This window comes from Amblyomma mixtum, chromosome 10 (genome assembly GCF_055824585.1).
Source record: "Amblyomma mixtum isolate Tamu chromosome 10, ASM5582458v1, whole genome shotgun sequence".
Taxonomy (NCBI): Eukaryota; Metazoa; Arthropoda; class Arachnida; order Ixodida; family Ixodidae; genus Amblyomma; species Amblyomma mixtum.
This window is the reverse complement of record NC_143021.1, coordinates 98516201-98534870: the sequence shown is the minus strand read 5'-3', so window position 1 is coordinate 98534870 and position 18670 is coordinate 98516201. Positions and strand designations below refer to the sequence as shown.

General features: G+C 45.7%; 1 protein-coding gene across 3 annotated transcripts in view; it reads right to left on the bottom strand.

Moving 5' to 3' along the window:
• Positions 1-403: 403 nt before the first annotated feature.
• Positions 404-18670, bottom strand: part of LOC149326505 (uncharacterized) — a 47225-nt gene continuing 28958 nt past the window's right edge. For all 3 annotated transcript variants that reach the window (XM_089564873.1, XM_089564872.1, XM_089564875.1), the window contains 6 exons: positions 17979-18016; positions 17222-17311; positions 14456-14534; positions 8752-8831; positions 7838-7930; positions 404-582 (listed from right to left, as the gene is read on the bottom strand). In XM_089564873.1, coding sequence (XP_089420999.1) covers positions 481-582; positions 7838-7930; positions 8752-8831; positions 14456-14534; positions 17222-17311; positions 17979-18016 — 482 coding nt within the window. In that variant the 3' untranslated portion in view covers positions 404-480. The remainder of the gene's footprint in view (positions 583-7837; positions 7931-8751; positions 8832-14455; positions 14535-17221; positions 17312-17978; positions 18017-18670) is intronic.

Below are 18670 nucleotides of genomic sequence, written 5' to 3'. Positions count from 1 at the left end.
CTAATTTCTACTAGGATATCATTAAACCACGTTTGTTCCCTGACCCACTCTGCCGTCTACCAACCTCTTAACGCTACATATCGTTTTCCTTTCCATATCCGTCCTACGATGTGAGCCGACAGTTTCTGAATGCATTTTAAGAGAACACCTCCACACGACGATGATACGGAGTAATTTTTGTTGCCTGTGTGCTTGTATGCGTGCAGTGAAATCGAATTAAGTCAGCCTTTGAGACAGCATCATGTAACGGTGCTGACGATCCTACGTCCAGAAGCTGAAATGACATTCGGTGGACAAAAAAAAAAGCAGTGCTTGTGGAAAATTCAGAGTCGAGATATACCTTGACTAGGCTTTGTAACAAGCAGAGATGGCATTACGTGTGTAAGGTATTTATTCGAATATTTATTTGCATCTTTAGTGCGCTGAAGGCGAGGATGTTGCCCCGTATTTAAGAGTTAAAATTGTATTTTCAATGCCACTTTATTCAGAGCGAAGAATCTCGGCTCCCTTGCAGTGTGGTTCTCGATTGCACTTCCCACGGCAGCACCATCCGAGTCGCTGTGGTTCAGCCCGATCGAAGAGCTGTGGGACCAACGCCAAATATACAGTTACGTAAGGTTCTCATGTTGACAGAAATAGCAAAAGTTATTATTTCTGGCGTTACTCGATTGCTAATGAGGAGCAGCGATTATAACATACTGATTGTCCGCTGGAAGAGTATGTATTTTACAGAAATATGCATTTTTATTGACATGGATATAAAAGGGGATTGTGTGATTCCGGTCCCGGCTACTCCTTTTCACATAATGATACTAAAATACCTGAACTTTGAACATAACGTTCAACACAGTAAAGCTACAACACACGCAATTCCCAGTACAAATAACGCAATGAGTAGGCCAGATATCCAACAACATAAAATATAAAACCAAACTAAACGCACTCATATTACCACATGAAATAAAATGTGGATATACTGTAAGCAATGATAAGTTCTATACAGAGTAAGCGGTATAAAACCCCCAAGTACAAGAAATGAAAGACAAACAATGAGCAGTAACAATAACGATATCACATTCATCAGCGATACGATAGAAACGCACATAATCATTGCCAGGAGTCTGGAGAGCATGAGCCGAGGCGCAGAATCCCAGAATTTAGACAAGCACTATCTAGTTCTTCCCCAGGAAGCCACTGTCTTCGACCGAATATTTCACCGCGATATTTCACCCGTTACTGGTTTGGTTTATGTTTTGGTTTATGAGGTTTAACGTCCCAAAGCGACTAAGTCTATGAGAGACTCCGTAGTGGAGGGCTCCGGAAATTTCGACCACCTGGGGTTCTGTAACGTGCACTGACATCGCACAGTACACGAGCCTCTAGAATTTCTCCTCCAAAGAAATTCAACCGCCGCGGCCGGGATCGAACCCGCGTCTTTCGGGTCAGCAGCCGAGCACCATAACCACTGAGCCACGACGGCGGCGATCACCCGTTACTGTCGCACATGTGCTGGCTATGAATCACGCTTGTAGAGAAAAAATGGTTCCTTCGCGATCAAAGCGACTACATCGCCAGAAAGGAGAAAACTTTTCAGTGAAATTTGTTAGTTTTGTAATACTACTACTATCAGCTATCTGCTATGTTACTACTATTTGACTACTATCTCCTAATAACACTTATACTTCAGCCATACAGAATGAAATTTGTAAAGAGCGGACACTGGGCGAAATATTCCCCTAGAAAATATGTAAAGGATTAGCATATATCCCTTCTGTTTTTGACGCCGCCAGCGTTTGCACATGTGGGCATGCGCGCGCGCGGGAGGCGCGGGTGTGTAGGCGCGCGGGCGAGCGGCGACAGATCATACGGGTTACGGGCAGGTGAGGTAGAACGAAACCAGCAAACGGTCGGCTGCACTTGTGAGCATGCAGCGTCTTTGTACGCTCGCACACTCCGTGTTTTGGTGTCTGTCTTGGTCTCCGACGCGGAACTCGAGCGGTTTCTGGCGACGGCAAGGTGAGAAATGTTTTAAAAACTGCGTGCTCAGCAGTTTACGCTGAGCACGCCAGCCGGCGCAGTATGGCGCAGGGGTGAAAGGCACGCCTACAGGCTCGCTCCTTGGCACCAGCCGTGACACCGGTTCGTGCGCAGTTAGTGAAGAGTGCTCATATGCCTTGTGCGCTTGGCCTTGCCGTTCATTTCGCATTGTTGCGCGTTGAGTTGCTCTGGGACGCGAAGTTTTTATGGTCACCAACAATGCACTACTTCTTTCGAGTGATATTTGTTGACGGTCGGGTAAAATATGTGATTTTGCCGCGTTGTTATTACTGGCGCGCAATTTTCAAGACTCCCCGGAAAGAAAGGTAACACATAAAAAGCTAAAAAATTGAAACTTGTGCATGGAAGGCACCGTCGTGTGCTCTAATGAAAACGGGCATTGCACCCTCATAGTGCGCTTTACGCTTTGCTTGTGTGCTTTGCAAAACGACTAAGAAAAAAAGTAGACTGGTAGGATTTTCTAAAGATTCTAAAATGTGGAGTTGGTGCTCCCAGCATTGTCTTCTGCGCCTGCGAAGACATGCAAATTGTACCCTCGCATTAGTTCTCAGAGCCCCAACAAACTGTGAGCGACTTATGGGGAGGCCTTGTTGTAGCCGACCGGGTACCAAAGCTTTATCGAACAAAACGCTCAGTGAACCGTGGAATGGTGCTTGTAGATGTCAGGCTGCACAAAATAACGTCGGGGAATCGAAGAATGCTCGTAAATCATTAGGAGGTTCATCTTGCATGTGATGCAATAATGCTCCGCAAGCGAGGTTCGTGAAAAGCATGTTTCCTTCTTCATAATTTCGCCGCTTTTGCGCATTTTGCCCGTTAGCCCAGTTTTTGTGCAAGGTTTATGAGAACACCTGCTCCTAGTTTACTTTTCAGCTGAGGGTGCCCGGTGGTAGTGACAGCCACTGCTGTGCGCCCCTTTGCAGTAGGAATGGACAACAAGAAGCGCGGAACGAAATTAGCGATGTGCTAAATGGCGATGCTACTATATTTGTTTTGGGGTTATATACAGCAAAATAACTGTTCATTTTACAAAAGCACCTGGTGTCTTTTCTGGACTGTCAATGTTTGACGAACGCCGTGGCCACCTGCGCTGATTTCCGGTCAAGAGCGCCCAGAATGTAATTTTCCTCTTTCAGGACCAAAAGTAAATAGAATAAGAATAAAATAAGAATAGAATAAGAGACCATGCAGAACAGGAATGATGCGCCACGTAGGCGCAGCAGGCCGCAGCGCATGCTAGCATTCAAACTGCGCACGCCAGGAACCGAAACCTCCTCACCCCGCCGCTTGGTGCGCTACAGTCAATTGTGCCACTGGGCCCTATGGGAGTGCCCGCTCTTTATAAATCCTCTCTGTGCTTCAGCTGCGAAGCACTTGTTGGCAAATGAATTCTGACAGTACATAGCGGCAGCCAAAAGCTCGATGAACAAGAACTTTAATGCCCTTGGCGGTACGAGGCTAGGAATTTTGGGCAGCATAGACTCGTGGAAAGGGCATGCGTCTGCTGTGGTGCTCGCATATTCACACCCAAGAAGTTAAGCTGCGCGAAGCGAGCGCATCACAGACATTTTTCTCTCTCCCTATGGCTCAAGCTGCCGGATTTGGCGTGGCGTTCTAGCAGGCGGGAGAGGCTTGAGAGCGGCTACGCTTGCCTTTCGGCTACCGCGCGTCCCTTCCACGCGTCTGGACAGCTGAAATTCTGCTCCCCATAGCACGAGGGGCAGTGTGTCGCTGCTTGTCTAATAATTAATGTTGGATGCTTTGACTGCCAGTGTCACAAAATTGAGCGCATTTTTGAAAAAGAAACAACAGCGCCGCTCGTATACTACTTTCCGGCGCATGTCGTAAAACAGGGAGAAGGAAACCCTGGAGAGCGACTAGCCTTGCGTGTGTGGCTTCCCCCTCCATCACCCCTCGCCGACGCGACGCGCTGGAGGATTGCGTCAGCCATGACGTCGAACCTTCTCGACTGTCGGAGACGTTTCTATGAGGGCGTAGCCTTTCGTGTGCTAAGAGATGCTAAGAGCCTTTCGTGTGCTGAGAGAGATATACCTCCCTCTTCACTCGCGCGTCGGCGGCGGCTCCAGGCCCTAAAAATCTGTAAGCAACTCGAAGCCACTCCCGGTTGGAGAAGGAGACTGCATAGCCGATACTATGTGCATGTGCGCGCCTGACTTGGCGCGAAGAACAGAGAGACGTGGAGCAAGTGTATATAAGAAGGGTGTTGGCCGCTGTCGACTTGCCCGAGCCTCCGTTTAAGCTTCAGAGAAGCGCGCCCGCTCGACTCCCGGGAAAACACCACTGCGCCCAGCCACTGTCCAACGGGGCAGCGTGCGCCAGTCTACGGGACGGCAGCTTAAACCTCCGTCGTGAACCTGTGGTCGTCGGACTGTCGCAGTGCCCGGTGAACAAATTGTGTTTTGTTTGGTTGCCTCCCTTCTGCGTTAGTGCACTTTAGGTGCAATAATTCCTTTGTATTGCAAGTGTAACATTGCACGAGTTGCACTGTTTTGTTGATAACTTTGTATGTGCCTGTACTGCTGATTGTAAAATCCTCTGTACCGTCTCATTACTGTATAAAGTTTGTTTTGCTTGTGAACCTTGGCCTCCGACCCATTCTCTGGCTTGCAACCGGCGAAAGCTGGGCACCAAACGACTAAAAACCTCTAGTCACTTGGTAGCTGGTCTCCGCAGAGCTTGCCACGCTGAGTCGAGGGCATCTCTCTTTCTGAGACGGCTACTCCCACACATCCTAAGGGTGTCTGCGAACGCACGCTAATGCGCGCGAAGTGGTGACAGCCAGCCACAACTCTATAATTGTAACCATGCGTCTGAGCGCAAAAAGTTTAAATGTATTTAGCGGCATTTACTTATTTGCAAAATCATGAAATTGTTTAACACATTTGATTACAACCGCGAACACCGCCGCTATGATCGGGAAAGAATCACACTTTCATCTCAGAAGGCATATTTTTGAAATGTACTCGAAGTCATCGCACATACAAGATGTATATCTGCAATATTACCGAGTTGAAGTTGTCAGTTTATGTGCCTGATGAGCGATATGTACTTCAATTATTCAGTTGCTCACCTTCTGTGCAGGCTTGTGTACAAAGGACCTGTTATAAATCTCATATATGCGATTCTCCACACTAAATCACATTATGTGAACTGAATTTGCCAGACTCCTTCTTGCTTGTAATGGCGGGGAGATGGTGATGCGAAATTTGTTTAAGAAGATGTGGTGAGCCGCATTCTACATTTTTAGACTGTAAGCTATCTCTCGGGGTCTTCTGGAAGTACTTGAGCGGTACGTTGAGACAGTGGGGACAAGAAACAAAGAAGCGGTGAACCTAAAAAGGGCCTTTCTTGTAACAAGCGGAGCAGCGCAACTGCACGAGGCCAAGAGAAGACAAAGGGGGAAACACGGCGCTTTGCATCCTTTTAGCCTCGTACCATTGGGCTGCTTCGATTCTTACTATGTGTAACAGACTCGCCCGTGAGTTTATGTCCTACAGCTTTATTTCTACTTGCTTCGTTCTGGCCGGTAAGCTGTTTTTGCGTCAAAAAATTGGCGCAGGTTAAGTGGCCATTACATCTGGTACAAGCATATCAAGTGATGTGTTGGTCACGGTGCTTCAGTGCATGTGTCCTAAGATGGTCGGCGCCACGTGAATAGTGCGAAAGCTATGCTGGGCACAATTGCAACTCCACACCGGCCTGGAGCCGTCCACATGTCTGAGGAATTTTGAGAATTCGCTTCATGGTTGCTTCGGGGCCGTCTGTTGAATGACGTAATTCAATACATTCGGTTCCGGCCTTTTGACTGGCCCCTTTTTGTGCTTGTGTACGCGAGCACAGACCCTAAAATACCGAAGAAATTGCTGAGGGAAGAAAGATATCCAAAGGAGAAGACGCCGATGCTCATGTTCATAGGGACGGATTTGATTTCAGGTCATAGATGGAAAGTTAACGCAAACCTCATTCTTTTTACGTTAAGAGTCCCGTGTCGCAGAAAAGCCGATGTCGGCGGCAGCGGCGTTGGCCGCGAGCGAAAAATCCCAGCAGCAATAATAAATAAAAGAAAGTAGGAAATCGGTCGAGCGGGAGCTGGAACCAGGACCTCCCGGAGTCGGGAGACGAACACGCTAACCACTCCACCACGCCAGCTCAATGCTTTGGAATGAACAAAGGCTCGTTTGGGTTTTGTCTAAGAAGGGTGCGTTAGAGGCATGTACTGTGGTGTATATTAGTAATTATGAGCATTGCAATTACAGAAGTCGCGGTTAATCGAGTAGCTAAGCACGTTTACGCTACTTTTCCTCTTCCCTTGGCGCCCACGTAGCGCTGTCAGGCGGCGTCCACTAAAATCACTCCCTCCTCCTCGCAATGTATGGCACTGTCCCAACAGATAGCGCGCGACGGCAGCGCCTCCCGCTCGTCCCCTTCGGGCGCAGTGGGGCCGTGCCGGGACGCAGGAATGACGCGGTGAGCGGCGAACAACGCTGCGCACATCCAAGACGCGTTCACCACAAAGCTTGCGGCTTGCTGGCCGCTCGTTCGGCGCGGAAGCAATGCCGGCGTTCGTGGCATTGCAGTTCGTGGCATTGCACGATGTACCGACGAACTATGACTGCAACCTGAGTTTAGGCGAGAAGTGAGAAAGAAAAGGAATGGGAAGAGGAAAGAAGAGAAGGCGCTGTCGCGTCTACTCTTAAGGCGAAGCTTAACGGAGGGAAAATGTGCGTTATAAATTGTTCGCTAAACTATTTTATTATCAATAACGAGTTGGGAGGTGCACAGGAACCAAGTCTTCAGCGTTGTTTTGGAAGTCACATACAGTGGCACCCCTGGCAACAAGGCATAGTCGGTGGCGTGTGGCAGTGCGTTGAATATAAAAACTTCTTTAACGTTTGTATTGTATCAGTCGCGCATGCACACTTTTGTATGGGCCTTGTCCAGCGTGATATCTGTAATACGTGGCCGATATCATGCAGCCGCCTGTAGGCTATATATATATACCAGCAAGCAATCTCGAATAAACCTCCTTCTTCTTGTTGCTTTCACGCTGCTTGTTCGTTGTTGGACGCCGGAACAACGTTTTTCAAAATTTAATGACCTGAGAGGGTTAACTGCTGAGCTAGTTGATTTTCAGACATAATAAACAATTTTAAGTGCAACGGGGACAACACACAAGAAAGACGACAACACGAGCGTCCGTGTTGTCGTCTTTCTTGTGTTGTCTCCGTTGCGCTCAAAATCGTTTATTAATGACCTGAATTCGCATGTTGACATTCAGATGCACTGCCACCAACCAAGTTTCTTTACGCCCCATTTTCATGCAGAACACGGCATTTCGTAATGTCTGCCTACATTCATATGCGACTTCCGCGTGCGGGTGTCAGTCCCACGATCTTGGGCTGACTTGCCGAACGCCGAATTCATTCTGGCACAGCAGTGGATAGAAACAGTGAGGGGTGTTACTCTCGTGCATGGTCTCACCGCTGAATCATGCTGTAAAGCTGTTCTCTGCGTATGTGACAGCAGAGCGAACGCGCTCAAAAGAAAACGACACAAGAGACGGGCACAGTGTGAGTACGACCAGCATTTACCGCTTCATCTCGGAACGCAGCCGATTAAGTACAACACATTGCGCCCTAGAAGTTCCGTGCTCTCTCACTCCTCCCCCTACATGAAAAATAAACTAGTCACTCCATGGGCAAACAAATTAATACAGGAAGTTCCAGCCGCAAGGTTCTAAAACAGCCAAAATACTTACAAAGCAGGAGTTGTCGGTGCCGTTGCCGTAGTGACCGAAGAACAGCCCGCCATCTTTTTCGCAGTAGTAACGACAATCGGAAAGCACAATTTTCTGTGGAAATAAAAACAAAAACATTTGTCATTTTCATATATCTCTTCTTGCTAGGGCATGTTGAGGCTGGTGACATGCGCAGCTTTCCTTTTGTTGAACGTTTCCGCGTTAAATTCCAATCCTGACAATAGAGATTTTGCACGCTCTAGAGTTATTTCAAGCACACTTTATCATGAAAAAAAAAGTTCGCGGTGGTCAGAGTAATAACCTATTGTGAGCTGATATTATCTGCCTCTACGACGTAATCAAATTTCGACAATGCTACAGCACTAGGTGTGCAGCGCCAAGTTTATGAGGAGGAGCGGATGGCCAGTAATCCATACTCGACATGCGGTCTTTAAGTGCATGTGTGCGGCATAATGATAACGTGGAAGTTGAAAGTGTGAGTTCGTCTCTTAAGCAATTCCTTTCTCTATGTCTCCTTTTTTGTTACCTCTCCAGAAATATTTTTTTTAGTTTTGTTTAAATAGAGTTGACATTTAAACTTAGAAATTCTCCTATGCATAAAGAATTAGGGTGCTTCATTTATCAATTTTTTCTTATAGACATAACAAAACGGACTTCTGAAATCTTTTATTCCACAATATCTATAATTTTAAACTGATTTTATAGTAGAATAATATTGCTTCTACTGAATACAAGCCGCTGTTATGCTCAGTGTTAATCCAAACTATCCGCCATTACACTAATATTTCTCTTCTCAAGACAAGAATCAGGCATCATTTGGAATGTAAAATCCTAGTGATATCAGCTGAATCTCAGACTCATGACAAAATTTATCATGCAAGCGTTCCAAGAAAATAAAGTTTCATATCACTTACTGTGGAGTTTTCCTTGTCTTTACATCTGTGGTATTTCTCAGAAAATATGAGCCGCGCGGCTGCCCCAAACTCTGGTTCCCCTGCGAAGTCAAAGGGTGCCGAAACGCAGATCCCTTCTGCTTGTAAAGAGTAGAATGAACGAAACTCACACTTGATCTCTAAAGAAAAACTGAGGGAGGGAACAGGCACGAACAAAGCGAAAGAATGTGGTGTTATAGCGGGGCCAGAAATATGTCCTTCCTCCCCCCCCCCCCTCATCCCTTCAGTATATTTCTTGCTTGCGGTGCCTTTCAGGGACTAAACAATATTCATTCGCAGTATTATATTGCCACTTCACTACAGTATTTATTATCGATTGCTGTCCCGGCAAATAGTGTAATGTTGCTTGAATTCAATAGTATATTCTTTGACACACATGATTTTAAATTGTTTTATATTTCTCCAAACAGTTCAGAAGCCACCATTCTCAGAGCCTGGAAAGCTGTAGCTCACAAGAATGCAGAGAAGCGAAGCTAGAAGCAGAAAGGAGATGCAGTAACTTTCTACGGCACCACTCAAGCTCTGATCATAATGCGTTTGCCCCGGAAAGCATTCACAAATAATTGTCCACCCAGGAAGAGAACCATAGGAGAAGACTATTAAGTTCCGCCTTAAAGGCATGACAAGAGAGGTTTAATGGATTATTGCCCCCACATGCAGGATTGGTCATTTCGGAATTTACGTTCGTATATTCCTAAGAGTCGACATAGCACTCCAGGAGCAGTGCTGCAGCGGCTAAGCGATGCGTCATTGCTCTGCGATGGCCGATGATGCCGCTAGAGAGAACAAGGTAATTTTTTTTGAGCAACCTCTCGTTACTAATCATTAATTTAACTGACACTCGCCACGGTGGCCAGTTTGCTGCCGCTACAAGGTCAGGTGACTAATGTGGCCCACCTCTGTTGCCTCTCCTGAAATTTTTCGCTTACTACACCGAGAAGAACGATGACGAAACCGCCGGATCTTTTAAAGAACGGCAGCCTTAACACTGTCGCATTAATAGATCGCGGGCGGCACTAATAATGGTAGGCGGACAGAAAAGCCTTTTGGCGTCGCAGAACAACCCTAACAAACTGCTCGGATACCTACGACGTAATCTGTCTTCCGCCCCTATGTGACAAACATTGCTTGTATGCTAATCATTAGCCTCCATATCAGTAGTATTGTTTGTATGCACAGCTTTAGTCCTTAGTGAAATTCCGCCGAGCTTGCCCAAGTAACTCCCTGCGAGTTCATTCTGAATAATTCCACTCCATTCATTTTTCAGAACTACAAACAGTCTTCCAGTATCTGAACTATAAAGCACAGCTTAAGTTTACCGTCACTTGCTTCTCACAGTTAATTTTCTCACCTCGGCCCATTCCGCAAAATAAGGCTCCGAAAGAGCCACCAGCGCACTGAAGTCATCGCAAATATGTCTTATCGAGCTGTCCTATCATTCTGTCGCGTTGATTATTCTCGCAAACACAAAATTTTTTCTTGCCGTAGCGAACGCTGTTTCCTAAGTTTTATTTCACGCACAGCTCGGGACTTGCATCGCCCTTCCCGCCTAATAACCTTTATTTAACACCATCCACATTTCAATACTACATCGTCTAGCAATGTACAATTAAGATATAAGGCTTGCTGTCCGCGCTGATCGCGCGCATTGTCGCACTAAATTCGCGATGTGTTCAGAGGCGTTATCAAAAATATCAGTGCTGCGGGCTATATTTGAAATTTCTCCGACATACTGGGAGTGCCTTTTCCGGCCTAGAAAAATATCGCTTTTGGAACACACGATATTAAGTCAGCTATGGGGAACATATACGGTGCGTCCAGCAAGATGTACGCTTCTGTAACTTTTTTACTTTCTCATTCTGTGGAATATTTTACTAACGGACACTACAGCTGAGTTTTCTTTGCGAAAAGAGCATGAGATGAAGAAGAAAATAATTGATGCAGAAAGGACTTATATATGATTATATTATTACAGATTCCGCGATATAATAAAGCGCATTCTGCACGAAGTGCAGCAATTCGGGAATAAATTTTGTTGGCATCATTATAAAATTCGAAATTTATTTCCTGTATTTACCAAGTCACTAAAATCAAGATGAAAGTTTCAAAACATTCAACCTTTAGACAACATCTTAGCATATTAACACACTAGGAGACATCGAAACTGACGTATATGCAGCGATATCAAAGCAATCATTAAATATCGTTTTCCCTGCAATACTGAACCACTTACCGAATAAACATTTATTTTCTGCGAAAGAAATTCCAGCCAGCGTTATTGTGGTCGTATTATTCCTGCCAATGTTAGATTTCAGAAAAAGAATGTGGTTTCTAAATTCCAGCAAAATTTTATCTTGTTTCCTACATAAAACCGCATGGATTAGGGATGCTTTTTGTGGAAACATAAAACTGCATTGAAACATGCATAACTGAGCAAGAATGACAATGCAAAATAACAAAATAGCATTTTCTTGAAAAAAAAAACATTGTTTGAGAGATCCAGTCATGCCATGCCCTTAAACTGAATGACTCTAATATCTGCGCTACCAAAACACCGCTGTTATTTTTCTGCTATGTTGTCTCAATGCATCACCTAGAAGCTGGCGGCGTGTCTTGAAATAGGGTACCATTATTCGTAAAAGTGAAAGCTTTTCACGCAGGTATTTAAGGGCGGCATACAAAGAATTCGTTTCAACAGGCACCAGGGTACAAGGTATTTTTGTGTTAGCGGATTCAAAAGCCGCCAGGGCCGCCGAGAGGCCATGCGGTTCGGTTGCCTTAATGACGGCTCGAAATTCGTAGTTGTAGATCGCATTCTTTCATCAAACATTCCTGCTCAACACTCTTTCGTAATAAGCTGATATAAATAGTTTGCCTTCGATTGTCTTTGTTGTGGATTCTTCATGCATGTTCACAGTTTTATAAAGATGAAACTTCTTCTAGATCGCTTTGGGTACTCATTCGCATTTGCTGGGCTTCTTTCTGTGCTTTAGTATTCTTGCACTTCAAGGACAGCTCCATTATTGTTTTTTAATCTCACTTTAAAACCCGCCGCGGTGGCTCAGTGGTTACGGCGGTCGGCTGCTCACCCGAAAGACGTGGGTTCAATCCCGGCCGCAGCGCTCGAATTTCGATGAATGCGAAATTCTATAGGCCCCTGTACTGTGCGATGTCAGTGCTCGTTAAAGAACCCCATGTGCTCGAAATGTCTGTAACCCTTCACTATGGCGTCCCTGATAGCCTTAGTCGTTTTGGGAAGTAAAACCCCATTACCTAGCCTAACCTATCTTGCGGGATATTTTGGTTCGCACTGTGTGGATGTGAAGTACCTCAGAAGTAGTTGGTCCAAGTGGCGAAAAATAATTCGCAGTTCAGTGCAAAAAGTCAACGTGTCCATAAAAGTGCCTACAAGAACTGCGATTATTCAAAAAATAGACAGCTAAGAAAGTTTAAATGCAATGTACATTAAATGGTGTAGGGGTGCTGTTGGGCTCGACGCGCCGTCTGCAGCGACGACAGTGGCGCCAGCGGGACTGGGCTACGTGAATAACGGCCGGTTTTAGCACGCTGAGTGTGTGTGTGTATTTGTGTACGCGTTTGCTTCCGGTGTCCCGTTCTGGGAATTGTTTTGGTCGCGCACACGTGCGCCCGCCGGTGGCTCCTTACCCTCTCCTTCGAGGTCGAGAAACGGCCGTCGCCCCCTCTTTCTCGGCCGAGAGACACTGCTGGCTAGCCTTTGCGGCAGCCTTTGTCGGCGGCTGCGGCGGTGGGAAAGCGTGGCGGCGCAACCAGGGGACGGAGGCCCCTAAATCGGCTGTCGGCGGAAACGCGTCTGTTTGGATTCTCAAGTTCGCTCAAAACCGACAGCGGACCGACAGCGAAAGGGAGTCCATCACGGTGCCAACGGCTCCGACTTGACAGCGAGAATGTGTATATCACCTTAGTTGCCGCCAAAGGACTCCTAATTCCACGGAACGATGGGTGAACAAAATACACAAATCGACCATCTGTGCGTGGGAGGACCGGCAAGAGTGTGAATGTCCCGCCTTTTTGTCAAGGTGGCGAGAGGGTGATGTTCCGCCCTTTTGTGGGCGGGTTTCGTCAAGAAATGTGATTGGCGATGTTCGAACAACCAAGTTTCCCCCAGATAGGTACCTGGGGAATTGAAAATGTATAAAACGTGGCTTCAGTGTGCTTCTAAGGGAGAGACTCCTGATAACCTGCTTTGTAAATAAAATCGTCTATCTTGTCTGGCAGTAACCGGCTGCATCTTATTCCGCACGTTGCTGGAGAGAAGAACTTCGGAGACCATCCCGAGGTACGAACCACAGTGCACTAAAACATATCTGGTGCGTTTATTAGGCGTCCTCAAGATACCGAACCGCCGTGCAGGGTCTGGCAGCGTAGACGGGCGTAGCCAGCACCAAGAGAGCGGGGCAACTTCGTCGTCGTCAGGCGCAGCGTAGTGTCGGCGCATAACTTCGTCGTCGTCAGGTGCAGCGTAGTGTCGGCGCATGGCGGTAGCGGAACCTGTCACAGTTGGCACACTACAGTTTCCCCCGGGCGAAAAGGAGCCAGCCTGGCGTATTAAGGGGAAGGAAGTACAGAGGGGTCGTAGTACGGCTTCAGTCGGTTGACGTGGATGGTTTCGCCTCCACGGCGACGCAAGTCCGCAGCGGGTGCAACGGGCTCAACAATATAATTGACCGGAGAGGTTTGCTTGAGAACCCGGTAGGGACCATGATACCGGTGCAGCAGTTTCTGCGAAAGGTTGGGAGTTGTGGGAGGCACACAGAGCCACACAAGGGACTCGGCAGTGTAGGAGGTAGAGACCGCGGAAGTGTCGCGGTCATGTTTTTGCTGCCACTGGGTCTGCGTGGTAAACGAGCGAGCAATCTGACGGCATTCTTCGGCGTACCTGGCAGCGTCGGAGAGTGGCGTGGACTCGGAAATGTCGGGCCGGTAGCGAAGAAGAGTATCCATCGTGCAGGGGGGCTCGCGGCCGTACAGAAGAAAGAAGGGAGAGAATCCAGTCGTGGTTTGTGTCGCAGTGTTATATGCGTAGGTGACGAAGAGAAGAAGGGAAGTTGCCCCGCTCTCTTGGTGCTGGCTACGCCCGTCTACGCTGCCAGATCCTACACGGCAGTTCGGTCTCTTGAGGACGCCTAATAAACGCACCCCTACAATTGGTGCAGGTGCTGGGTACGTCCCCTACAATGGTTTAAGTTCAGAACATAGCCAGTGTTTTATTTTGTGGTATGGTTCGTAGGTACTTTTAATTTTGCATCATCAATGTCTAGTTGATCAGCTTTTAAATGGTTTCTTCTGATTTCTAATCGGTTATATTTCAGCGATAAAATCTTTGCAAAATTATTTACTAGTTATAAACACGACAATTACAAAATGAAAAAAAATTCTTTCTGCTCCTTGGTTACTGCAATGGTTTTTTTAAAACAATATTTGAAGGGACAATATACTGTAGCGCAGCAAAAAACGAGGACACAAGAGACGAGAGACGAACAACACGAGCGCTCGTCTCTCGTCTCTTGTGTCCTCGTCTTTTGCTGCGCTACAGTATATTGGAACTATGTACCAACAAGCCCAAAAAGCCACGCTACTGATTTGAAGGGAGTAGATAGATGAAAAGGTTCGGAGTTTTACGAACCTAAGTCTTCGTGTCTGATGCATGTGCCACCTTTGCAGATTCCCGGGCTTCCAATGGGTTTTCCCTTTTCATTTGTTTGCTAAAAAAAGCAGAAGACAAATGGTCAACAATGACGTTTCCAGGATACTCCATGTTTAGTCGGTGTAAAGGCGAGGCCTTCTTAAAGGGCTTCGCTCTGCCCAAGAAAAAGGGGCATCAGTCGATAGAACGGTTGTCTGCATTCTTGTTGGTAATGTGGACTGAAGGGTGAATGAAATATGCTTAGCTAACGTAAGAAACGCGTCCGCAGCAGTCGTTGGAGTGCGCCGTAGAGTGTTGCTTGTGTGCGCAATGTCCTAGCACTGACCGATCTAGAGTAATGAAAACTTTGAATAAAGTAAACCTGTGGCGTCACATGCATTTAAAACTGCAGTTTCTCACGCAAGGATGTTTAAAAGACGGCACATTAGAAAAAAAATGTGAAAGGACGTCTGCACCCCTCAGGAACGTCCTTCATTATGCTAATATTAGAGCGCGATGAAGTCCCTCCCGTACCTGATACAGGAAAAATAGACCAGGACGTTCAACAAGACTGAGGCTGTGCAAGAGCCGTACAAAGGCCCAAAATACAGTTCCGAAAATTCTGCGTATTTTCAGTCGCATAACGAGACAGTACATTTGCAAAAAGCAGCATGATGCCATCTACTTATCTCAAGCCATGAATTGTCGACTATGAACTATACCTCCGGATGAATCGCAGAGAAATAAATCACCTTGAGTAACCGATACCGCTACGCGCAGAAACTTGTCTTCAAGAACTGATTTCAGGTTCGCTGCGAGAACAGTCGTATTGTTAGGAGTGAATGCACGTTCCATGCTCAGCAATCATATTCATCATCAGCCTGACCACGCCCACTGCATGGAAAAGGCCTCCCCCACGTACCTCGAATTAACCCTTTCCCCTGCCAGCTCCATCCACGGTATCCCCGGAAGATTCTTGATCTCATCCGCCCACCTAGCTTCCTGCCGCCCCCCGCTAGGCTTGCCTTCTGTTAGAATCAATTCCTTTGCGTTTAAAAACCAGCGGTTATGATGCCTTCGCATTACATGTCCAGCCCAAGCCTATTTCTTTATCTTGGTTTTGGCTAGAATGCAATTAAGTCGCGTTTGTTCGCTCACAGACGCTGCCCACATCCGGTTTCTTGACGCTACACCTAACATTTTTCTTTCTCCATTAGTTGTTCATAACTTGAACTGAACCTTTTTAGTTACCCTCCACGGTTCTTCCCCATAGGCGAGTACCGGTAAGATACAGCTGTTTCATTCTTTTTTTCTTGACGAATACCACCAAACTGCCGTTAATGATCTCAGAGGCATGGTAATTTTTAGCCCCACCATTCAGCTCTGCCTTCATTGATCATGCTTTGCAGTTCATGTCCCGAGAGACTCAGCAAGGCAATGTCATCAGCGAATCGCACATTACTCAGGTATTCTCCATTAACTCTTATCCCCAACTGCTCCTATTTCAGTCCCCGGAATACCTCCTGTAAACAGATGGTGAACAGCACTGGCGAAATTGTGTGTCCCTGCCTGAAACGTTTAATTAATTTATTGCTCACTTTATGAAGAACTATGCTAGCTGTGGAGTCGTTATAGATATCTTCCAACATTTGCACATAACACTCTCCTAAACCCTGCGTTCACAGTGCCGTCATGACAGCTGAAGTTTGCACCGAGTCAAATGCGTTCTCATAATCAATGCAGTTTATATATAAGTGTTGGCTGCATTTTGTGCACTTCTATATCCCTTGATTGATAGTGTGAATATGGACGATCGCCGAACAGTACAAGAGCCTCTGCGAGGTACAGCAACGCAGTATTTTTGTTCCCACACGAATCATGAATTGCGTTATGAATTTCTACGCTGCGGCTTCCGAATCATTCTTCTCAAGTAGCCTGCTCGTTACACTATTAAGTACAACAACTTACATGGAACACTTCGAAAAATATCCTGCTTCACAATTTCCACCGGTAACCGAGCTACATCTAATTATATAGAAGAGTGAACTTTTTGATGGGGTAGACAAATGCCATCCCACGGCAGTCTTTATTGTACAGGTTTAGAAATTTCGTTCTATGCCTTATATCATTATGGTCAATAAAATGCGCTACCGCCTCGATACACAGCCTGAAGTGAGGATAGTTCGTGTATTTGTCTACATTTATTCGAATACCTACAATCCTTGTAGGCATTTATTTTTATTGAAGGAAAGAATAATAGCAGTCAGTGACTCCGTAACTCAACAGATATTCTGTCGATACCAAGAAGCGGCTTGATGATGCTACGCCTGCACTTTCTGGCACAGTTTACACTGAAATCATTACTTCTTCACTTTAGTCATTATTACTTAACGCGCGTGGCTAAATGACTGCATGCTAATATAATAAGTATAACAGCATTTCTTGTTGTTACACTTTGATATGTATCAGATGAAACACATTGAGCAATGCATTCAAACGATGAATTCAGCACAACACAAATTTGTCAACACATAGTATTTATGGGTGCGGCAAAAACAGACATCACGGCCAAAAAGAAAGTGTTATGAATGTTTTCCCAGTCTGCCTAAACTAGCGGACGCTGAATATTTGGGATATTGATGCGTAACTATTCCGTGGGATGTTTTCTAGCAGATTTCACAGTTCCAAACTATTCTTTTTGCAAATCTGACAGTGTGTCATTCTGGTGAAGTATAAAGCAAACTAAGATGCAAACTCAAGCCTTACTATGCACGGCGTTCCTTGAACATAATGTACAAGATAAGTTCCCAAGCGGCCTTGACTGCAGGTGTAGCTGCAGTTTGATGCGTATCCGTCCTGAAATATTGCAGTTTCAAATGCATGATGAGAACGCTTGTAAACAAAACATATCATTGCAGCTTAGTGCCTTCCTTACTGACTGGCGCCAGACTGCCATTATTCCCTGTGGTTTTTGTGGTTGGGCGTTGATAACCGTAAAACCGTTACAATCTGTTTCGCAAATGCATTCAAAATCCTTTATTTAGGTCTCAAGATGATATGAGCGCGATGAATACGCCTTGAGAATTCGGCATCAACATGCAAGGTTCGCTTGCTGATGATTCGATGTAGATATAATTGTGATAGAAAGGAATTCGTTTTTCTACAGATAGCGTGCCTCGAAAGCGTTGGCCGTAAACATTCAGATGTGTTGCTGTGTTATGAATTATTTGAGCGACAGACTCATTTTGCATGATATTTACGGATAAATGAAACCATAGAAGCAAACTTTCAAAACCAATTTTGGGTTGTTTATGCTCATAGAGAAATGTATAATAAAAATGCCGGGCGACTATTCCGTGCTATGGCACAAATTTTCCGCAGCAGGAACTCGACCGTTTGGTCTTCGCTGGTGCTTTCTGTTTTCTACGCATTGCTACTGATACGTTGACCTTTGAGAACAAGGGTCATAATGCTCTGGCATTCATAGTGATACGCATAGGAGTTTTTATGTCCCTGTACTTACGCCTCTGTACGAGTTGTCAGAAGGCTTAGGGCGAGGACCTGGAAAAGACAAGTACATACAACCATGAGCCCATAGATGATATCGTGGCAAAATGGTGCAACGGTGTATTGAGAAGTCATGCCGTGAACCATTCGGTAAAAAAGAATAATTGGGAAATTCGAACTCGAGAACCGAATGCGGAGACCATCACAGACTCCAGCTTAGGTGCTTAACATATAATTCGAATTAAAGAACAAAATACTGTGAAGAAAATAGTGTTGTTTTTTTCGTTTTTTTTTGTGGGGGTGGGACACGTTTAACATCCCAAAGCGTCTCAGGTCATGATGGACGACTGTGAAGAAAAGTCATCTTTTCTGAGCTAAGGCATCTGATGTAAAGTTAGTTTCTGCTAGATTTGAAACTTACAATTTGTCACGCAGTATTTATTAAAGTAAAAAAAAACGTATGCCGGTCTTCAACTTTCTTTTTTCAAAATTACAAGTGTCATAAGGGGACTTCATTATTAGGGCCATGAGTAAAAAGACAATGTGAGCAGAAAAGAAGCATTTTAAAATTTTCGAGCAAGGATGAATGGAAGCTGCCGTGACTACTTTTATGACGCCGAGTGTTCTTTCGCAACGTAAAAATAACTGCCAATGATTTAACAGATGAATTAGTTTTTCTGGTATCAGGTGGTTGTTATTAGGACACTC